Source organism: Myxine glutinosa, chromosome 2, assembly GCF_964187855.1.
Source record: "Myxine glutinosa chromosome 2, kmMyxGlut1.1, whole genome shotgun sequence".
NCBI lineage: Eukaryota > Metazoa > Chordata > Myxini > Myxiniformes > Myxinidae > Myxine > Myxine glutinosa.
The window spans coordinates 245,296,760-245,321,144 of record NC_136262.1 but is presented as its reverse complement, the minus strand read 5'-3'; the positions used below and the strand labels follow the sequence as shown (position 1 = coordinate 245,321,144).

The window sequence follows — 24,385 nt, the reverse complement described above, 5'->3', positions numbered from 1 at the left end:
TAACTCGAAGGTCACAAGCAACTCATTTTGCAATAAATGTTCGTTTCCCATAAATCGTACACTTTCAAAAATCCAATCTCACCCCTCCCCTCCAAATCTTCCCCATAACCCCTCCCCTCCAAATCTTCCCCATCACCCCTCCCCTCCAAATCTTCCCCATCACCCATCCCTTTCAAATCTCCCCCCTTGCCCCCTCCCTCCTAAACGACCCCCTCACCCCTCCCCGCCAAGACGCCCCCTCGCCCCTCCCCTCCTAGACTCCTGCCTCACCCCTCCCCTCCAAATCTCCCCCATATCCCATCCCTTTCAAATCCCTCCCCTTGCCCCTTCCCTCCCAAACTTCCCCCTCACCCCTCCCCTTCAAATCTCCCCACCCTCATTGCTTCTCAATTTCCCCCCTCTCACTCCCCCTCCTCAAAGCGTCCTCCCCGCTTCTTCCCCCTTCAAACTCTCACCTCCATCTCCCCCAACCTTCTGCCTCGCTCTTCCCCCTCCTCAAATAACACCTCATTGTGGCTCACCCAATCACCATCAAACCTTTTGTCCGCCCCATCCTTCCCTTTCTCCGAGCTATTCTGAAATCTCTGACACACCTTCAACAGCTCTCCCTACCTCTTCCACCTCTTCCACATCTTACCCTACCCCTCCTCCCCCCTGTTCTGTATCTGATGCTCCCCCTTCCTCTTCATTAACGGTATGGACCTCAAACATCCGGGGCCTTCGTTCAAACTTAACTGATCTCTCCATACAGGTTGCTTCTGTCAAACCAGACGTGATCTGCTTAACAGAAACTTTCCTCCTTTATGATGTCTCTGATTCCATAGTATCTCTCCCGGGCTACTCCCTCCTCCGGTATGATAGACCTGAGCCTCGTCCTGGAGGCGGGGTTGCTATCTTTATCAAAAACTCTCTTCCTCACTCGCCCTGCACTGCACTCTCTCCACCTCACCCCCAGGAATACCTCTGGCTACTGCTTCCCCTTCGCTCCCACCTCTTGTTCATATGTGTGTTGTACCGTCCACCAAACAGTGATGACTCCATCTACATCTCGCTGTCTGATGATATGGACCAACTTCTATCTACTCATCCCAACTCTCTCTTCCTCATATGTGGTGATTTCAACTGTCATCATGCCAGTTGGCTGGGTGTGGGTACCTCTCTCACCAGCCATGGCTCCTCAGCAAAGGACTTCTGCGACTCACTGGGACTGACACAATCTGTCAATTTCCCGACCCGGATCTCAGTCAACGGAACATCTTCTCTTCTGGACTTGGTTATGACTAACTTCCCTGAAAATGTCTGCTGCTCTTCTTCTGCTCCGATCGGATCATCTGATCATGTCCTTGTTAAAGTGGACATCTCTCTGACCATCCTCAGGGAGCCTGCTCAGCGTCGACGAGTCTGGCATTTCACTCAGGCCAACTGGCACGGTCTTCAAGCAGCCATCAATCATCTGGACTGGTCTCCCATCTCTACCACCTCTGACATCAACTCATCCTGGGAATTCTTCCAAAGTAAATTGCTCTCTCTCATGCACAGATTTATCCCATCTCGTCTTCAGTTGTCATACCCTTCCTCCCGTCCATGGTACACGGAATCTTGTGGTGAGGCTGTTGCCCAGAAACAACTTGCCTTCGTCTCCTGGAAAGCAAATCCAACGGAAGGAAATCTCATTTCCTTTCACAAAGCCCGAAACAAGTGTGTGTCCACCCTCAGGAGAGCCAGGAAACAATATCTCTCCGTTCTCAAGACCGAACTCTCTTATCTGTCTCCCTCTTCCAAATCCTGGTGGCGTCTGGTCAAATCCGTTTCTGGTGTTTGTTCCCCCTCCATCCCCTCCCTTACCTCAAACGGCTACACAGCTGACTCCGCACGTGAAAAAGCTGAATGCCTCAACTCTGTGTTTGCCTCTAAATCTTGTGTCCCAAACCCATCCCTCTCTGTACCCACCATACCCAGTCGTACCCTGCTGCTCCTGGACTCCGTGTCCTTTCCTCCTGACAAGGTGGAAAAGTTTCTGTCAACCCTCGACTCTGATTCTGCAACTGGACCCGACGGCATCAGCCCACGGGTCCTAAAATCCTGCTCTGCTGCTCTATCTCACCCTCTCTCTGTTCTCTTCACCCTCTCTTTTGCTCAAGGTCAACTGCCATCTGCTTGGAAATCAGCCAACATCACCGCTTTGCACAAAAAAGGTGCAAAAACAGATCCTAGCAACTACAGACCAATCAGCCTTCTCCCAATTATCAGCAAAGTCATGGAATCCATCATTGCTTCGGATATGAAATCTTTCCTCTTCTCCAATGGCTTGATCTCTGATCATCAATTTGGTTTCAGACCAGGTCACTCTACTCTGGACATGCTGCTTCTGCTGTCTCAACAATGGATGGAGGTCCTCAATGCCAAACAGGAAATTAGAGCTGTCTCCCTCGACATATCACGTGCCTTCGACACGGTCTGGCACCCCGCTCTGCTCACCAAACTCTCCTCCTTTGGTATCCATGGAAATCTCCACGCATGGCTGGCGGACTTCCTCTCTAGTCGTCGTCAACGTGTGGCACTGAATGGGTTTCTCTCATCTCCTCTTCCTGTTCAGGCTGGAGTTCCCCAAGGCAGTGTTCTGGGCCCCGTGCTTTTTCTGGTCTTCATCAATGATCTCTCTGACTCTCTCGAAAATCCTCTCTATCTCTTTGCTGATGACTCCACTCTCTGCCGCTCCATTCCTCTTCCCTCAGATCGGCAGTCTGCTGCCTCCTCACTCTCTGAAGACCTGGACAAAATCACAGACTGGTCAAACAAGTGGAACATGTCTTTCAATCCTGACAAATCTCACACTCTTACTATGTCTCTCCGAAAAGATCGACTGGACAACCCTCCCATCTACTTTCTCAACAATCCTCTCCAAGAAGTTCTGTCGCTCAAGATTTTGGGTCTCACTATCTGCCATGATCTTTCTTGGGAAAACCACATTTCCAAGCTGGCCTCCAAAGCCAGTCGCCGACTGGGCATCCTCCGTCGTGCGAAGTCCTTCCTCGGCACACCTGAGCTCCTCACCACATACAAGGCTTTCATCCGCAGCTCAATGGAATACTGTTCTCCCCTATGGGCCGGTGCTCCTGCCTCACACCTAGCTCGGCTTCACGCTGTTGAAACCAAAGCTTTCAGAATTATTGGAATCTCCCGCGATGAAGCTATCTCTGAGGGCCTTTCACTCACTCACCGCAGGCAGGTAGGTGGTCTTTCTGTCTTCTACCGACTCCTCTCCGGCCTTGCACCCCCAGCTCTCTCTGTGCTCTGTCCCCCAAATATTCCTACAGGTCGCACAAGATCTGCCAGCAACCCTCTGATGGTTAAACTGCCGAAATCTCGGCTCTCTGCTCACCTTCACTCTTTCATTCCTCTTTTCTCCCGCCTCTGGAACAAACTCCCTCACTCCCTTCAATCCCACTCCTCCCTCCAGGTCTTTAAAACAGCTGTTCACCACCATCTCTTATCTTCCCCCATCCAAAACCTTGATCTTTTCTACCCCCGCTAATTCACCCCAGATCCACCTTGTTTGAAATTCCAACTTCTTTCCTGGAAGTCCTGGCAGTGTCCATATGTTTTATACCTCTCCCACCGCCCCCTTCCCACGCCCCCCCCCCCCCAAAGCCCTCGCCCTCTCTCAGATCTCTCGATGTCTCCATGTCTCTCGGTCCCTGCTCTCAAATGTTGTGTTTGTGTCCTTCCCCCTCTCTCCCCATCTTGTCTACCGCTCCCTATGTTATATGTTTTTTGTGTCGGTTTGTCTTTCTGTGTGATTAATGTTCGCTCTTTCACGAGCCTCGACCTTGTATACAAAAAAAAAAAAAAAAAAAAAAAAAAAAAAAAACCGTTAGTCCAATTGGCACGAAATTTTCACCAAGTAATTAGCTAGACTTGTGTATTTATTACTGATAATTATGACGTCATAGGTCACATGGTATGGGCACCATATTGGAAAAATCGAAAAATATTTGCACCTCTATATCACCGGAACGGCTCAATGGAAAAAATTGAATCATGGCTCATTCTAAAGAGCTCTGCATTGGGACCAAAAAATATGTTTAATTAGTATATCAAAACTGCTAACGTGATGACGTTATAATTCGACAAATATAACCCTTGATGCCACGAATGATATTGTTTTTGCATAACCTAAGTGAAAAAAAATGCAGAATACAAAATATTTTGACGTCATATATCACATGGTTCGGCCGCCATATTGTTTTTCGTGAAAAACACTAAAACCCATTTTTCTCCGCAACGGCTGAACAGATTGAGCCCAAACTTGGCATGCATAATCAATCGCATACCCATGACGAACAAAAAGTTCAGCGACCATGACATCATAAGTCACATGGTTTAAGAGCTATGACGTTTTGAAGCATAAATCTTTAAAACCTAGCTCCTCCCTCATTTTTGATCATAACGAATGGAAACTTCAAAATTATGTTCCACATCTCTGCATGCTAAAATTCCCTTTTGGAATTTGCGATAGGTCACATGGTTTGGCAGCGATAAATAACTGAACGAAAATCTTTAAAATATCATATCTCTTGAACCACTTCATTGATCGACATGAACGTTTATAAGAAATCACAAGTCATGAAGGGGAACAAGTGTGTAAAATTTCAAGATGATTGGTTGTACGGTCTGGAAGCTAGAAGTTGTTATTGTGTGAAGAAGAAGAAACTCTGCATGACCTTCTCAGGCCATGTCAATGATTCTGGCACTGCGATTTTTCAGGTTTATTTTCTTTAAAAATCATTTCCTCTGCAGTCATTGCGCCGATTGACCGGAAATTATCACCATAGGAGCGCCTCGGCAGGTAGAATCATTTAATGGTAAATATGACGTCATAGGTCACGTGGTATGGGCGCCATCTTGGAAAAAACGAAAAAAGTTGCACCTCTATATCTCAAAAAGCACTGCACAGACAAAATTGAGAAATGCCTCATTGTAAAGAACTCTCCATGGCGAATAACCCTTGTAAATGATGATGTCATACGTGTTTCCATTATGATGTCATAATTCGACAAGTAAAAAACTTCATCTGATCAGGATGACATTTCTTGAGCATCATCTTGGTATAAATTGATGCAGAATTTTTTTTTATAATGACATCGTAGGTCACGTGGTTTGGCCGCCATATTGTTTTAAGGGAAAACCCAAAACAACCACTAAAAACCCTTTTTCTCTGAAACGGCTGAACAGATTTAGGCCAACCTTTAAATGCATGACCGCATGCCCAGGTCAAACAAAAAGTTTCGGGACTGTGACGTCGTGGTTCAAATGCTTTGGGAGCTATAATGATTGGAAGCATAAACCTTTAAAACCTATCTCCTCTATCGTTTTTGATCATATCTAGTGAAAACTTTACAATTATATACACCATGTCTGAGTGCTAAAACGACCTTTTGAAATTTGCGAAAGGTCACATGGTTTGGCAGCGATTTATAATTAAATGGTAATCTTAAAAACCTTGTATCTATTGAACCGCTTGATTGATCAACGTGAAACTTTAACATAATGTGCATGTCCTCAAGTGGAACAAAAGTTTAAAATTTCAACATGATTGTTGTACGGTTGGGATGGTAGAGTTGTTATTGTGTGAAGAAGAAGAAACTCATCATTTTATCTACTCCAGCCATGTGATTTTTTTGGTGTAGCTTTAATTATGATGAAAGTGGGGTTGTATGACAGCAACATTGTATCAAAGCAGGGTTGTATCGAAGCGTGTCCGATGAAAGTGGGGTTGTGTCAAAGTGGGGTTGTGTCAAAGCAAGGTTGTACGAAAGCGGGGTTGTACGAAAGCGGGGTTGTATCAAAGCGGGGTTGTATCAAAGCGGGGTTGTATCAAAGCGGGGTTGTATCAAAGTGGGGTTGTATCCAAGCGGGGTTGTATCAAAGCGGGGTTGTATCAAAGCGTGGTTGTATCAAAGTGGGGTTGTATCAAAGTGTGTCTGATGAAAGTGGGGTTGTATCACAGCGGGGTTGTATCAATGCGTGTCTGTTGAAAGGGGGGTTTTATCAAAACGTGTCCAGTGAAAGCGGAGTTGTAGCAAAGCGGGGTTGTATCAAAGCGTGTCCGATGAATGTGGGGTTGTATGAAAGCAGGGTTGTATGACAGCGGGAAAGTGGAGGAAACTCTATCAGGAATCACTGCCAGCAGTTATAAAGTGGCAGTTCTAGTTCTACTTACTACCTCCGCCACTGAAGGTGGACGGATATTATGTTTAAGTGTGTAAAAGTGTGTAATCTGTTTGTCAGTGAACTGCCTATCTGTGAACTGTCAGTGAACTGCCTATCTCTGCCTATCTGTTTGTCAGTGAACAGGATATCTCAAAATGTTATGGACGGATTTGGCCAAAACCTGGTAGAGAGGTTGCGTGTGTGAAAAGGAAGTGATTCAATTTTGGTGAAGATCCGGATCTGATCCGATATTTTTTCAAGAGATTCTTCACCATTGAGCTAGAAAAGATATACAACACAATATCTCAAAATGTTGTGAATGGAATCCGACAAAACCTGGTGGACAGGTTTGGTTTGTGACAAGGATGAATCAATTTATTTTGGTGAAGATCTGATTCTGGATCCGCAGTATGAGAATTGTGTAATATTTTAAAAGTGATTCTTCACTATTGAGAGCACCCCAAACCCCCAAACTCAAATTTCAAAACCTTGTGGATGAGTCGTGACAAAAATATGTGGACGAGTTGGTTTGGTGACAAGAACAAGTCGATTTGTTTTTGGTTCAGGTCCGGATCCACATCCAGCCCATCATTGGATACAAAACGTAAACTGTTCAGCCTGGCCGGTGTATGCACCTTACCGAGTGCCGTTCCACTTTTGAAAATGTATTTTTCCATTAGCAAACTTTTCCCCTGCATCCAGTTCTGTTATTTTCTTATGGAAGTTCCCGAAGAATAATATGTACCTCATCATATTGGCTTTGCTCGGCCTGCTCTGGCAGTCTTTAAGTACAGCAACGTGTTGGTCTACGGTACTGGCTTGTCACAACCTCTCTTGCCATTTCTCTCATCTGTTGTTGATTACAAGTTGCTTCAAGCCATCTGTGTTGTTGATATAGATTTTAAAAATACAACGTGATCCAGTGAATATATCAACCTTTCACATGGAAACAAACTTTAATTATAATCATAGTTGTGACCCAAGGACCTCTAAATTACTATAGAACAAACTATCCTCCCCCCCACCCCCCTTTCCTGTTTATGGAGGAGAGTGTCCCATAATTTAATTAACCAAAATAATCGTAGGACAGAATGGACAAGTTAACATAGACAAAGAGACAAACAAATGAATTCAACACTCATCACAACTGGGACCAATAATAGGACACGCAGGCTCTCGCCTGGACCTTACCACACGTGAGCTGCCCTTCACGTATGTTACTCAATGGCAGGCCATAAAGGACACGAGGGTGGGCACATCTCGTACGCTCCGAGAGACGAAGACGAGGCCGGGAAAGCATGGCGGCCGGCAGCCATTCCAAACCGCAGTCACAGACGAGAACATCGCTTGCAAAGTCCCTGTGAGTCAAGAATGTGGGTCATCATCCAGAAAAGCCAATAATAACAGCACAATATTTACAAACAACAAAAAATAACAAGTACAATAAACATTTGAAATTTCTTTTCCACAAACGGGCATTTTTCACCGAAGCTCATTTTTCTTCTTTGGCAAAAAAACACATTTAAACCTATTTATGACTGCCCGTTATCTCACAGCTGTTCTGTGACATCCACAACTCATTTTGTTTCTCTTTCTAGTGATAGGGCCACAAAGAAAAATCCTGGCAAAAAGCAACCCATTTTTTACTTATTAGTGTAAATTGCTCTGAGTAGTGCCAAATTGGTCAGCTGTCAAAAAGTGTCTAAACTGACGCAGCGTGAGTACATGAAAATGCCTTCCAGATGCTGCACTCCAATTCACTGCACAGCATTTTACTTAGCTGTGAGCAGTGATTCATGATTTCTTTGGCAGCCTGGCTGAGGAACTCCTTAGCGTGCTGGCCAAACAATGGAATGTGGAGACATATATATATATATATATATATATATATATACTGTATATGCGCGCACACACACACACACACACACACACACACACACACACACACACACACACACACACACACATATAAACATATATATATATATACTGTATATGCGCGCACACACACACACACACACACACACACATATAAACATATATATATATACTGTATATGCGCGCACACACACACACACACACACACACACACACACACACACACACACACACATATAAACATATATATATATATACACACACGCTACCAGTCAAAAGCTAAGGTACACCCAACATTTTTTGATACTTTACTGTTTAATGTGAAAAATGAACACAAGATGTGAACAAAACTCTTACCAAAGATATATCTGCTTATCGACTGATAATATATGATGCTTTTTTTTGTATACTGAATCGAGGCTCGTGAAAGAGCTAACATTTATTTCACCAACAAATCAACCAGACAAACAAAATATCTAAAAAGAGGGAGCGGAAGACAAGATGGGGAGAGAAGGGGAAGCACACAAACACAACATTTGAGAGCAGGGAGATGTGTGGGAGGGAGAGGGCTTGGGGGGAGGAGGCATGGGAAAGGGGTGGGGGGGGGGGGGGTGGGAGAAGTATAAAACACAAGGACACCAAGGACTTCCAGGACAGAAGTTGTTATTTCCAAAAAGTGGATTTGGGGTGAAATTAGCAGGGGTAGAAAAGATCAAGGTTTTGGATGGGGGTTGTATCATCATAAGAGATGGTGGTGAAGAGCTGATTTAAAGACCTGGAGGGTGGAGTGGGACTGAAGAGAGTGAGGGAGTTTGTTCCAGAGGCAGGAGAAAAGAGGAATGAAGGAGTGAAGGTGAGCAGAGAGTTTTGATTTTGGCAGTTTAACCATAAGAGGGTTGCAGGGAGATCTTGTGCGACCTGTAGGAATATTTGGGGGACAGAGCCCAGAGAGAGCTGGGGGGGGGGGGGGCAAGGCCAGAGAGGAGTCGGTAGAAGACGGAAAGACCACCAACCTGCCTGCGGTGAGTGAGTGAAAGGCCCTTGGAGTTAGCTTCATCGCGGGGGATTCCAATGATTCTGAATGCTTTGGTTTCAACAGCGTGAAGACGAGCTAGGTGTGAGGCAGGAGCACCAGCCCAGAGGGGAGAGCAGTTTTTTTTTTTGTTTGTTTTTTGTATACTGAATCGAGGCTCGTGAAAGAGCTAACATTTACTTCACAAACAAATCAACCAGACAAACAAATCAACCAGTATTCCATTGAGCTGCGGATGAAAGCCTTGTATGTGGTGAGGAGCTCAGGTGTGCCAAGGAAGGACTTCGCACGACGGAGGATGCCCAGTCGGCGACTGACTTTGGAGGCCAGATTTCAAATGTGGTTTTCCCAGGAAAGATCATGGCAGATAGTGAGACCCAAAAGCTTGAGTGACAGAACTTCCTGGAGAGGATTATTCAGAAAGTGGATGGGAGGGTTGTCCAGTCGGTCTTTTCGCAGAGACATCGATCGTAAGAGTGTGAGATTTGTCAGGATTGAAAGACATGGTCCACTTGTTCGCCCAGTCTGTGATTTTGTCCAGGTCTGCAGAGAGTGAGGAGGCTGCAGACTGCCGATCTGAGGGATGAGGAATGGAGCGACAGAGAGTAGAGTCATCAGCAAAGAGATAGAGAGGATTTTCAAGAGAGTTAGAGAGATCATTGATGAAGACCAGAAAAAGCACAGGGCCCAGAATACTGCCTTGAGGAACTCCAGCCTGAACAGGAAGAGGAGATGAGAGAAACCCATTCAGGGCCACACGTTGACTACGACTGGAGAGTGAGTCCGCCAGCCATGCATGGAGATTTCCATGGATACCAAAGGAGGAGAGTTTGGAGAGTATATCACTGTGTAATATATATGCTTCAATGCATCTTTCTTGTGCGAAACGTTGGTTTAAAGCAATTTCTTGTAATAGGTTGAAAAGTGCAATACTAAATCCAAACTGTAATGTGAAGTTAATGTAATTAACGTTTCATCCCAGGAGCAAAAACTGTTTACAAATACTCTGCTCTGTGTGGAATGAATGTTTGTGCTTAGTTTCTTCATCACGTGCAATCTCTATTATTGCCAGGCATTGCAGAAAATGTTTGCAGAAAGGCCCCGCCATACAATCTAATGAGTGTTTTTGTGTTTCAGATTGCATGAACATGGGTGCCAAAGCTCAGCTAATTTGCCAGAAAAAAGACAGGCGATTGTAACTTTGAGAAAAGAAACATTTTTTGTGGCAGCCTGGCTGATGCTGTTGTCAACTGTCAAACATTGCCTCAACCCGTGCTGTCAATGCCGATAAACATTTTTTGCAACGCCCGAAAATAATAGCCATTGCACGTGATGAAGAAACGAAGCACAAACAATCATTCCACACAGAGCAGAGTATTTGTAAACAGGTTTTGCTCCTGGGATGAAACGTTAATAACATTATCTTCACATTACAGTTTGGATTTAGTATTGCACTTTTCGACCTATTTCAAAAAATTGCGTTAAACCGACGTTTCACACAAGAAAGATGCATTGAAGCACAATATATTATCAGTAGATAAGCAGATATATCTTTGCTAAAAGTTTTGTTCATATCTTGTGTTCATTTTGCACATTAAACACATTATGTTGGGTGTACCTAAACTTTTGATTTGTAGTATATATATATATATACACTACATGACCAAAAGTATGTGGACACCCGAGCATCGAACATCTCCTTCCAAAATCATGGGCATTAATACGGAGTTGGTCCCCCCCCCCCCCTCCCCCCTTTGCTGCTATAACAGCCTCCATTCTTCTGGGAAAGCTTTCCACTAGATAGCTCTTTCATTAGCTTAGATTAGATAGATTAGCTCTTAGATTAGCTCATTAGATAGATTAGCTCTTTCACGAGCCTCGATTCAGTATACAAAAAAAAAGGAAAAAAAAGATGTTGGAACATTGCTGCGGGGATTTGCTTCCATTCAGTCACAAGAGCATTAGTGAGGCCGGGCACTAAAGTTGGGCGATTAGGCCTGGCTCGCAGTCGGTGTTCCAATTCATCCCAAAGGTGTTCGATGGGGTTGAGGTCAGGCCTCTTTGCAGGTTCTTCCAGTCAAGTTCTGCCACACCGATCTCAACAAACCATTTCTGTAAGGACATCGTTTTGTGCACGGGGGCATTGTGATGCTGAAACAGGAAAGGAATGAATGAAATGAATGAATGAATGAATGAATGATCGTTTTAAGGCCATTTTCCCCGCTGGAGCGGGGGTTAGCCTTGCGGGCCCCATGACAATCATGGTTCCCTGTTTGAGGCAATGTTTTTATGGCCGGATGCCCTTCCTGATGCCAACCCTCGGTCGCCTCTTACGATGTGCAGGGATACGGTGTACCTATTCTAAATCGGGGCACACACCGTGATCATTCATCCCAGCAAGCTGGTACTCAATTTGCCGACCTCGGAAGGATGACAGGCTGAGTCAACCCTCCTGGCGTTAATTCAGCGATCGACTGGGATTCGAACTCAGGATCCTAGGATCCCAAGCTGGCACCCTAACCACTAAGCCAACACCAGGCTTTCCCAAAGGCAGGAAAGGGCCTTTCCCAAACTGTTGCCACAAAGTAGGAAGCACACAATCGTCTAGAATGTCATTGTATGCTGTAGCGTTTGCATTTCCCTTCACTGGAACTAAGGGGGCGAACCATGAAAAACAGCCACAGACCATTATTCCTCTTCCACCAAACTTTACAGTTGGCACTATGTATTCGGGCAGGTAGTGTTCTCCTGGCATCCGCCAAACCCAGATTCGTCCATCGGACTGCCAGATGGTGAAGCGTGATTCATCACTCCAGAGAACGCGTTTCCACTGCTCCAGAGTCTAATGGTGGCGAGTTTTACACCACTCCAGCCGACGCTTGGCATTACGCATGGTGATCTTAGGCTTGTGTGCGGCTGTTCGGCCATGGAAACCCATTTCATGAAGATCCCGATGAACAGTTGTTGTGCTGACATTGCTTCCAGATGCGTTTTGGAACTCGGTTCCTCTTCCACCAAACTTTACAGTTGGCACTATGTATTCGGGCAGGTAGCGTTCTCCTGGCATCCGCCAAACCCAGATTCGTCCGTCGGACTGCCAGATGGTGAAGCATGATTCATCACTCCAGAGAAGGCATTTCCACTGCTCCAGAGTCTAATGGTGGCGAGTTTTACACCACTTCAGCCGACGCTTGGCATTACGCATGGTGATCTTAGGCTTGTGTGCGGCTGTTCGGCCATGGAAACCCATTTCATCAAGATCCCGATGAACAGTTGTTGTGCTGACATTGCTTTCAGATGCATTTTGGAACTCGGTCGTGAGTGTTGCAACTGAGGATGGACGATTTTTACCCGCTACAACGCTTCAGTACTCGGCGGTTCCATTCTGTGAGCTTGTGTGGCCTACCACTTCGCGGCTGAGCTGTTGTTGCTCCGAGACGTTTCTACTTCACAATAACAGCACTTAGAGTTGACCGGGGCAGCTCTAGCAGGGCAGACATTTGACGAACTGACTTGTTGGAAAGGTGGCATTCTATGACGGTGCCACGTTGAAAGTCACTGAGCTCCTCATTACAGCCCATTCCAATGCCAATGTTTGTCTGTGCTGATTGCATGGCTGTGTGCTTGATTATATATACCTGTCAACAATAGGTGTGGCTGAACCAGCCGAATCCACTAATTAGAAGGGTTGCCCGCATACTTTTGATCATGTAGTGTGTGTTTATATATATAATTAATTAATTATATATATACATATATGTATGTAATCATGCATGTATATATATATATATATATATATATATATATATATATATATATATATATATATACGTATATATATATATATATATATATATATATATATATATATATATATACATACATACACACACACACACACTCTTCATGCACTAATTGGATAAAGGTTGGTGACCTGCTTTTAAAGCCCTATATGTACTCACTGATGGAATATGTACTGATCATGAAAATAGCTTCAACACGGGAAATGGAAAATGCAAAACCCCATAATGCATTTATTTCAAAGCTGACACTTGAAAAAGTACGATTTATACTAAAAGTAATTCCATTCCTTCTTGCTGCAGAGGTCCAACCATTCATTATCTCTACATCAGGATCCAAATACTCTTACAACTATTATTGGCCATATATTTTACATCAAGTCCAATGTAATGCTGCAATAGGAAATACTGTATATATTTAACTATCAAATCAACTGTATTGTTGTCAAAATGATTGCTGTGAAGACGTTTGTTGTCATGTGATGCAGTTATTATGTTTGCTGCTCATTCAGCCATTGATGATGAAAAGGTTAGGACAAGCTACTAGTTTTAAGTTAATAGTTGTTACGAGTTTGAAAAGGTAAGAACTAGTTTTGCTGGTGAAGACAAGTTAGTGTAGATCTTCATTGGCAGACAGGTAGAACAGTGGATTAAATCAACAGGACGTTGATTGAGGTATTTCAACCACTGTGGGATGGAAGGACAAGCCGAAGTTTCATGTTTAACCCTTCGTTATATCTTGTATTAATATCTCTTTTGCTCCGATGAAGGGTTAAAAGTCAAAACGTCAGATTTTCCTTGATCATCACAGCGGTTGGCATACCTCAATCAACATCTTGTTGATTTCATCAATTGATGAGAAAGGTAAATGCAGGATGGTGATCTCTCCCATTATTTTTCGCTATTTGTTAGTACATACCTATCTCGTGTTGGCTTAGCGGTTAGGGTGCCGGCTTGGGATCCGAGGATCCTGGGTTCGAATTCCGGTCGATCACTGAATTAACGCCAGGGGGGTTGACTCAGCCTGTCATCCTTCCGAGGTCGGCAAATGGAGTACCAGCTCACTGGTAATTCCATGTGTGTTGCAAAAGGTGACTAACAGGGTTGGCGACAGGAAGGGCATCCGGCCATAAAACATTGCTTCAGAAAGGGGACCAAGGTGACCAAAAAAGGCCAACCCCTGCTCCGCGGGGAAAAATGGCGTCTAAAGGCCGTTCTTCTTATACCTATCTGAGGTCGACCCAAATATGTCAGATTTAATGTATCTACTTTTCATGCATTTTGTCTCCACAAACCTCATCAGTATTGAATCTCTTACATAAACCTTGACCTATCTAGGGAAGAGGGACAGGAAGTGGTGGCTCGGAGGGAGGGGGAGGGGGGCAGGGTGGAACACAGCAAAGCAATTGCAACAATGCCATATTTTCAGCAGTCGGTCACAAATTTTGCTCAATTCCCTCCGAAGGGTCGCAATGCAAACACATTATGTCGAACATCAAAGAGACCCAAGACACATGTGCCTCACTCGTCTTATGGAGAGGGCACAAGGATTCGATCACTAGGAACGCCAGGCCAATGGAATAAGAGCAGGCGCCTGCCTGTCCCTGCTGACTTGATGCTACACCCACATCTGTTGCTCACGGCTACGCTGATAAATCAACTGTCTCCCTGAATATGAGGCTCCGGGAAGGGAAGCCAAGACTGTTCTGAAATTTTTTCCATGGAATTCCTGCCCAGGGAGTACCTCCTAATGATTTGCCTCGGTATAGATCCGTTATTCAAAATCCCTGGGCCCACACTTCACACTTGCCTTCTGTGGTAAACAGAACAATATCGTGCTTTGTTTTCAAACATGAATTTAATGAGCCATATCTCTCATTTCTCTGTTTAATAAGGCATTTTAATATTATTTCGGCAAACTACTTGCCATTTATGGTATCTACATATAGCGAGCTCCTTGCCATTTCCTACTAACTCCGAGGGACGTAGAGTGGTAGTGGAGGGTGTTTTGGAGTAAATTGATGAAATGGAAATTGATGAAAAGGTAAAGAAAGGGAAGTTGGAGGGTTAAAAGGGAAAGAAAGAGTTAGTGAGATGAGAAGCATAATGGTTCTATGAGGAGAAGGAAGGGTGCATGGTGGCCACTGCCAGTGGGGTGTAGGGGGTATACGCAAATTCTTGCAAAGCCATTCTGCCTGCACTTGTTACCAGGTAAGGTAACAGGTACAGCCCCCCCTGCCCCCCCCCCCCCACAACGACTATCCCACCTGCAGAACCCACACACATTCAAAAAAAATAGTGGTAAGATTGCTGGAATAATAATAATTACTTTTCCTAATAATAATTGCCTTTCGGGGGCTACAGTGTAAAACATGTATAGTTTACAAGTTAGTGTATTGGTGATTTTGTACAAAGAAAAAAACATGAGACTTACAGGAATCTTAGAGAGACGAGGATGTCAAACGTTCCTTCTGGAATGGTAGTGAAAATATTTCCAGAAAGGTTTCTGTTGCAGAGAGAAGAGAAACGAAATTAATAGCACAGACCGAGTCCATCCCGCATGCATCGAGCAAAATTCCGATGGGATACGGGGATGTCTCATGTGCAATGGATAAACTGCGATTTCAAATGCTCAACATCATGAAATAATTAGTGAGCTGCACACACTCTATTCTCAAAATGAATTGCGACAACTTGTTCTTTTTTCCCATTTCCATGAAAACTCCGTCATACTCATTAGAAAATGGACTGCAACCTGAGTACAATTTCCACTTAATTTAATAATTCGCTACTTTTAGCAGTGATTAAAATTCGTGAAAATAAGATTTTTCATTATTGCTTTTGATAAGGAATGATATTAGTATTGAACAAAAATTTGAATTCACAATTTGTAGTCACATCACAGTGCACATAGAAATGTCAAGTCTCATGCATGACATGCTCTTCAATAACTACCATAATGTTTGCTCTCACTCTCTCCCTTTCATTCCGATGAATAGTCTTACAGATTAATTTTGGTAAGTGGATACATTTTTCGAAATGTGTGTATATATATATATATATATATATATATATATATATATATATACGCAATTTTATAATATATACGCAATCATATATAATCTCCCCCTATGTATATATATGTGTGTGTATATATATATATATATATATATATATATATATATATAAATATATATATATATATATATATATATATATATATATAAATAAATAAATATATATATATATATATAATATACATACATACATACAGTCACATGAAAAAGGAAGTACACCCCATGTAAAGTTTTGACTTTTTCAACATACAGCTCTTTGATCTGCATTTCAACAATATTGATAGATAAAGGCGATATAATATAATAAATATCATGAAACATTACATTTTGTAGTCCATTGTATAATTTAAATAAACATAAATGCAAATTTCGCATGTGGAAAAAGTAAGTACACCCTTGGCTCTAATAGGTGGTATTGCCCCCTTTGGCAGAAACAACCTCAAGTCGGCGTTTCTTATAACTGTCTACCAGTCTCTGACATCGACTGGGAGAAGTTTTTTCCCACTCCTCCATGCAGAATTCTTTCAGCTCTGCGATGTTTGAGGGGTTTCTTGCATGCACAGCTCGTTTCAAATCGCCCCACAACATCTCAATGGGATTTAGATCCGGGCTTTGACTTGGCCATTCCAGAACCCTCCATTTCTTTCTTTTCAGCCATTCCTTGGTGGATTTACTGGTAATTTTAGGGTCATTGTCATGTTGCAAGGTCCACCTTCGGTTGAGCTTCAACTTTCCGACAGATGGCCTCACATTATCCTCAAGCACCCTGTGGTACAATGAAGAATTCATCGTGGATTCTAGGATGGTGAGCTGCCCAGGCCCTGATGCAGCAAAGCTGCCCCAAACAATAATATTTCCACCACCATGCTTTACAGTTGGTATGAGGTTCTTGTGGTCAAATGCTGTCTTTGGTTTTCACGAAACATGTCTTCTGGTACTGTGGCCAAATAGCTCTACCTTCGACTCATCTGCCCAGAGCACATTGTTCCAGAAGTGCTGGTCTTTGCCGAGGTGTACATTGGCAAGGTGTCTGCTGAACTTGGGGATGACTAAGAAGAAGACTTTTGTTGGTCGAAAGCTTGTCGAAAATTAAAGAGCGACCGTCCTGAAGCTACGTCCGCGTCTGATTTAATCTACCGATTATATATATATATATATATATATATATATATATATATATATATATATACATATGTATACATATATATATATATATATACATATATATATATATATATATATATATATATATATATATATATATATATATATATATATATATATATATATATACAGTGAAACCTTGACTTACGAGTGCACCAACTTACGAGTTTTCCGAGATACGAGCCGTCGCTCGGGCGGTTTTTTGCTTTGAGATTCGAGCCGAGATCTGAGTTTTACGAGCTTACGCCACCCGCCACCAGGTGGGTTCCGGTCACGTGGTTATCTTGCTGTGCAAGCATCTCTGCCGTATATCGCTGCTACTTTGTTTTCGCATTTTGGTTATTTTTGGAAAATTTCTTAGTTTTAACCATGGGTCCTAAGAAATTGAGTGCCAAGGGCAGTACTGAGAAGAAGAAGAGGATGATGTGCTTGGATATAAAACACGCAATCATCGAAAAACATGAGCGAGGTGTGCGTGTTGTCGACTTGCCGAGGCAGTACGATCGTAGTACTTCTACGATATGTACGATTTTGAAGCAGCAGGAGTCGATAAAGGCTATAACGCCAGCCAAGGGCGTTACGATAATTTCAAAGCTCCGGACCTCTATCCATGAAGAGATGGAGAAGTTGTTGCTTGTGTGGTTGACGGAGAAGCAGCTCGCAGGAGATACCGTGACCGAGAGCATCATGTGTGAGAAGGCCCGAGACATTTACGGGGATTTGGTGCAGCAGACGGCGGGAACATCAACGGACGAGGCATCGGAAGAGTCATTCAAAGCCAGTCGGGGATGGTTTGATAATTTTAAGAAGAGGACCGGCATTCACTCCGTCGTCAGGCATGGTGACGCAGCAAGCTCGGATGTGAAGGCAGCTGAAGATTTTATTATAACTTTTGCCGAACTGATAGAAGCCGAACGATACATCCCCCAGCAAATCTTCAACTGTGACGAGACAGGGCTCTTCTGGAAAAAGATGCCGAGGAGGACGTATATAACGGCAGAGGAGAAGAGCATGCCAGGCCACTACTTGTTCAGAGTGCCGGCGATAGCTCGCCTTCTCTTTGTGGAAGACACGGTGAGATCCTTAACATCCAACAACTAATGGGACGCAAACGGGGCGCCCAGTTTAGCGGTACACACATTGATGAATCACCCTGCCTGTGATTCACCGATGACAGGTTATAGCTGGGTCGGGATTCAAACCCAGGCTGGACAGTTTAGAGTCAAGTGTGCGTACCCCCAGTTCAGGCCATCCTGCCAACTTGTATGCTGCATACAGGTGAAATATAAAGCGCAAGATATTTTTATATATACTGTATATTTCAAAAAAAATTGGTGTGGTTTTTGGGGGGCTGGAACGGATTAATAGCATTTCAATGCATTTTAATGGGGAAATTTAATTTGAGAAATGAGCAAATTGAGTTACGAGCTCGGTCACAGAACGAATTAAACTCGTAAGTCAAGGTTTCACTGTATATATATATATATATATATATATATATATATATATATATATATATATATTGTTGTGGGTATGAGAATGTTTTTTTTTTTTATTTGTTGTGTAATGAATTGTTGTAAAATGTCACCCTCCTTCCTGCATTTGTTGTTGTATAAAGGTCAAAGGGCGTTCCCGTAGTTAATTCCATAAAACATACACGCAGGACACCATATCTCCCTGTTCAGTAGTTATATCCTTATTATGTGTATTAGTGTAAGGCTGTGTCTTCCATTAATTTAAATACTCCATTGCACCAAGTGAAATAAGAGTAGATTCCCTTCACATTCCCCTTCAAACCATTGCCAACTGCATTCCCTCAAAGCCTCAATTGCCAACTGTTCCCTCCGTGACTCCATTCGCCACGAGGTAGGCTCGGAGAAGAAGGGGGAGGAGCTGCCGAATCCTGGGCGTGCCCGCCCATCGTCATCAAGGGTGGAGCCAGAGGGCCGTGCCGACCAATCAGGGCCGAGGCGAGCTCACCGATGGGCGTGTTCTAGAGGCCGGCGGCTTGATTTGCCCGCGGCGTTATAAAGAGCGCGCGCGGAAGCCGTTTTGACAGAAGTGTGCGAGGAGGGAAGAGAAGCGAGAAGGAAGCCTTGAGACAAGTGCGACAGAAGTGAAAAGGAAGCCTTGAGACAAGTGCGACAGAAGCGCGGGGGAAGCCTTGAGAGAAGTGCACGACGTCACCCTGCTCGCTCCCAGCCTGACGAGGCCCGGCTTGCTGTGCGCCCTGCCAAGCCTTCCAGCTTGTGGTCCGAGCTGAACCTTCCTCCCGGTCCAGCCAATCGTTCCTGCCTCCATTCCCCATTCGTGTGAGTCCGTCTTTGTTTGTTCTGTCCCTGGGTTAATTAAGACTGTAATAGATAAGCTAGCAATTTTCACTGTGTCACCTTTCCTCCTCTGTATTTTATTTTCTTATCCTTCCTTCTTCCTTGGTTTCTTTCAATTGTGTAAATAGTAAATAAATTATATTTGTATTTCTTACCCCTTTGTCTTTCTTTCTTCTTTACATCCTTCGTTTTAGTCTTTTCCCCAATGAATATCTGTGGCGCGATTCGGCCAACGTTCAGGAATCGTGTTAGTCGGGGTAACTGTTCGGGCGCGGCGGCCATCCGCTCGGCAAACAACATCCTCGCCGCGGTCCCATAACAATTGGTGTCGGGAGCGAGATTGGACCCGAAGCGTGCTTAACGCGCTCAAAATTACGAGCGGCAGAAATTGTTTTGTTTTGTTTTAGAAAAAAATCCGAAATTTGAAATCGCGCCATGGCTAGTCAAGGCGAAGGGATGCCGGTGGGGGAACTAGAAGAGGGTTTAGGGGTAACCCAGGACCAGAGGAAGGAAATGGAGGAGAGCAATGAGGAGGTGGTTGAGGGAGTATCAGGCGCACAAAATGGCGCCCTCGCGCACGTGGTTGGACAGGCGCAAAATGGCGCCTCGTACGAGCGCGCGGTAGCCGAGCCCGCGCTACCAGCGGGCTTTGACATGCAGGGCCTCATGGCACAAATACAGGCAATCATCCATATGGGGAATGTAGGATTGGAAAACAGAATGAGGGACGAAGCGAGGGGTACCAGGGCCCAAATTGGGAAGATAGACAGCAAATTTGAGGGGTTAGACAACGGGATAAAAGAGGTAAAGAATGGGTTAACGGGGCTAGAAAATAGGATGGAAGACAAATTGCGGGAAATAGGGGAGCAATCAGCCCGGGAAATCAAACAGATGGGGAACCAGATAGAGGAGGTGAAAATCGGGTTAGACGCTAAATTGGATGCTCAGAGGGATGAATTGGAACAGATGAGGGCGGCATCTACTAAAGAAATGGGAGAAATGGGAGAGGAGATCAGACGAGGTGTAAGCGAGGAGGTCTCGGGGGTACGCGAGGAGGTAAAGCGAGGTGAGAAGCGTATGGAGAAAGAGGTGAGGAATAATACGGCTAGGTTACAGGGGGGCATAGAGGGTCTGACGAGGGGAGTAGAACAGCTGACAGTGGGACAAAAGGAACTCGTGGACCAAGTGGAAAAGAACACTGCAATAATCGGGGGGTTAAAAGCGACACAAAAAGACATCAAGAACGAATTAATGGCGACAATAAAAGGAATGTCAGATGGTACATGAGGGGTTGACGAAGAGGTTGGAAGAGGTGACAGAAGTCATGGAGACGAAGGACCGAGAGGTAAGGAAGCACATAGAAACGGTTAAAGTGGAGTTAGAGGAAGAGATAGAGGGGGCGCACCGGGAGATGAAGGAGGTAAAGGAAAAATTAGAGGAGGTGGAAGAAGGGGTGATTGAAATTAAGAAGAGACGAAGGGAAACTGAGAAAGAGATAAAGGAGGAAGTAATGGAATTGGTACAAGGTCTGTGCTCGAATCATGATGGTGTGCTTGCTAACCAAATAAAGAGTTTGCAGGTGGCAGAGGAGGTGCGGAGACGAGGTGCCAAGGTGAGTGGCGATATATTCGGAAATGTATATGATGTGAGGGGAGCTTCAGTCGGCTTGGGGGTTGGTGTGGACCCGGGTGTTCGTGAGAGGCCGTTGGTGAAGTGTGCGACAGGTACGGTGTGCGAAGGAGGAGGTGTGCGAGAATGTCTGACTCTGGGGTGTGTGAGGAAAAAGTGCGCGCCGAGGAGTGAGTGTGCTGTCGAGAGTGAGTTGGTCGTAGCGCGTGTGCGAGGGAGCACATGGAAGTGCGTAGTGGGGAGTGTTACAGAGGATGTAACGAAAGAGTGCACACCTGTGGTGAGTGTTACAGAAGATGTAACGAAAGAGTGCACACCTGTGGTGAGTGTTGCGGAGGGTGTAACGGGAGAGTGTGCGCAAGAGGATGCGCGAGAAAGGTGTGTAACGGACGGGTGCATGAGGAAAGAGTGCGCTGGCAAGAGTAAGGGTGAATGCGCGACCGAGTGTGGTGGTAAAAGTAGTGAGAGTGACACGGAGCGTGAGTTGGTTGTGGCAGGTGAGAGAGGATGTACACCTGGAATGGAAGGATGTGCACCTGGAATGGTAGAGCGCGTATGGGAATGCACACTGGAATTGGTAGTGAGGCACGTGATTGGCTGTGCAAGTGAGAGCACACCTGTGGTTGTCACAGAGGAGGTGACCGAGGAGGGGGCGCGCAGAGGTGTGTTGGTGAGGTGTGCGAACGACGAGTGTGTGCAAAGGTGTGCGATGGTCAGGTGTGTGACCAAGTCTGTAAGCGGAATGAGTGTACCTGGGTGTGTCAGGGAAGGTGCAATGACAAAGAGCATGGAGACAGCTGGATGTATGAGCAAGGAACAGGCTGCGGGGTGTAAGCATGCAAGTGGAGCATAGACGCTAACCGGGTTAGCGGTTAGAGCGACGTATAGCCGAATCGGGCCCTCGGTGCGTGCCGGGCAGCTTCATGTGCCGCGGGGATCCGCGGCGGTTTCGAAAGAACCGCTGTGCGGGATCCATGCCGGGCCGCGCTTTGAACGGCCGCGTCCGTGCTCCACTAGGCGGAGCGGGCGGCCCGGTAGGAAGGGTCGTCACGGCGACCCCTTTTTGTTGAGGCGTTCCGGCAGGTCGAAATCGGGCCATTGGACGGCTCTGTGCCGAGATTGTGCGTGGGATCTCAGCCCGGGTAAGCCCCCGTCCCTGCACCGAATGCCGGACGTATCCAACCGCCGGCACCAAGCAACCCGCATTCATTGCTCGGCTGTGCGAAGCCGGGCTGTAGAAGTGAATTGGCGCACCGAGAGGCTCAAGTGAGTAGACGTGTGATGAGGATAGTGTTTTGGACCCGAAATTAGAAAAACCAAATTTGATGATTGGCAAAGGATTGGCAGAGTGATGATTAGTAGGATTGGCAAATTTTTAATTAGCTGGAATTTGGTGTGCAAAATTGGTAGTGGAAGATGCCCGATGTGGTGGGATGGCAACTCTGCCATCTCTCACAGCGGGGGCAAAGGAGCACTAGTCTTATGGGGTTTGGCAGTGAAAACTAGCCCGGGAGGGTTAGGATATTGTGTGTAGGGACCTAGAGAAGATGACCTTAGGTAACGTTAAGGTTAGGTAGTGACAATGATACCTGCAGTGGGGACGCAGGTAGATTAGTGTGGATGATAATGACGTGGTATGTGCTTAGTTTAAAGGGAAGACGGGGAGCACTAAGTTAGCAGGGCAACAGGTAGTTCAGATGATGCCGTGTGTATGGTTAAAAGGTGTGATTGCACAGGTGTGCAACTGGACAGGTGTATGGAGCAGTGTTTGAGTGAGTGATAGTGATGTGAGTTGTGCTGACCAAATGGTCCAGGAAGGAAAGAGGGTGCAAGTGGCACCAGGTGTGATTGCACAGGTGTGCAACAACAGGTGAATGGAGAACAGGTGTATGGAATAAATGGTCTGGAGTATAAGGAGTATTGGAATGGATGGTCGTGGAGTGAGTATGGTGGAAACTGTGGAGTGGAGCGGATGGTGCGAAGGTGTGGATGGGGGAAAGGAGGATGGACCCCATCACGAATACCCGGGGAGGGTAGTGTAAGAGTTAGGTAGAGGGTACAGGTAAATTGTGGTTGGATATTGGCATCTGTGGTGTGGGTAGTTGCACAGGAGTGTAGTGATGGGTGCATTAGTGTCATGGAAATGGCTGGGCGTGTAGCCTGTTAGTGTGTGTGTAGTTAAATGGGCACTCCACCACTGTGAGGATGTCGGCCAGGTGAGGCCGCAGTTGGGCTCTGGGAGCCGGGAGTTGTTGTGGATGGGGCCCGAGGATCCGGAGGACGGACCCGGGTAGCCCAGTGCCAGAGGGCACCAAGGGGTGACAGAGCCAGGAGGGGCCTTCCCCAATTTGATAGGTTAGGTCAAGGAGCTAGGTAAGCTCGGGTGGCAACTACAGTGGTGGAGGTGTGCAGGTGGGTAGACCTGCTGGGAGAGCTACACGACTCAGCCCTGAAAATGTGCAAGGGCACCGGGATGAATCGGGGGAGTGAGACCCCAAATTGATAAGCACCACAGTTTGGTCAATGGGAATTTGGTTCTTAAAACCGCATAGAGTGTAAGTTGGCCAATGGTTTGGCAGGGAAAGACCCCGGGTAGTGTAAAGTGTGTTAAAGTCATTTAGGAAGTAGTTAGGATTAAGAATCTCCTCGTACCATCTACATCCACTCACCTGGGATGACGTAACTCCACACCATGCCATGGTTTGTTGGTTTTTATTATTTTGGTGCAAATGTTTGGATTGTGAGACGCATCATGACGTGGGTGTGACATTGTGCTGATGTTCCATCTCTTCCTCCTTATGAGGATTGATGATGAATTGGGTGATGGCAAATTTTGAAGTAGAGGGAGTGAAGACAAATTTGGTGTAGAAGAGATATGGGGAGACATGACAGTAGTGACGAATTTGTAAATGTGTAGATTGTTGTAAATATGGGGTAAGGGCAAGGGTAGTGTAGGTGACAGGGGGGGGGGGGGGTGACGTACGGTAGGGACGAGCTTTTCTCCGCTCCGTCTCCATACGCACCTCACCTTGCATTGCCTTGTTTGATGTGTACCCTTGAGACCTTACCCCTCGCTCATCTGGCTTTTCCCCCGTTTTGTCTCCCACATGAGGACTGTGCACCACTGGGCGCCGAGGGGAGCGTGCGGGAGTCCGCCATTGTGCGCCCGGAACTCCCCAGAACCAGCTGTCTGCATCGATGCACCACATTATGGACCACATGTCTGTGGCTGAGCACCACTTATGGACCCCATGGGTTGGG

The 24,385-nt window shown here is 45.4% G+C and overlaps 2 protein-coding genes across 4 annotated transcripts in view; both read right to left on the bottom strand.

Moving 5' to 3' along the window:
• The window catches only part of KNDC1 (kinase non-catalytic C-lobe domain containing 1), a 1,149,158-nt gene that overhangs the window by 334,409 nt on the left and 790,364 nt on the right, over positions 1–24,385 (bottom strand). The gene's annotated exons all lie outside the window — the stretch shown is intronic.
• The window catches only part of LOC137420696 (adhesion G protein-coupled receptor A2), a 202,454-nt gene that overhangs the window by 49,797 nt on the left and 128,272 nt on the right, over positions 1–24,385 (bottom strand). The window contains exons 6-7 of the mRNA XM_068105976.2: positions 15,359–15,430; positions 7,405–7,571 (exon numbers count right to left, since the gene is read on the bottom strand). Coding sequence (XP_067962077.2) covers positions 7,405–7,571; positions 15,359–15,430 — 239 coding nt within the window. The remainder of the gene's footprint in view (positions 1–7,404; positions 7,572–15,358; positions 15,431–24,385) is intronic.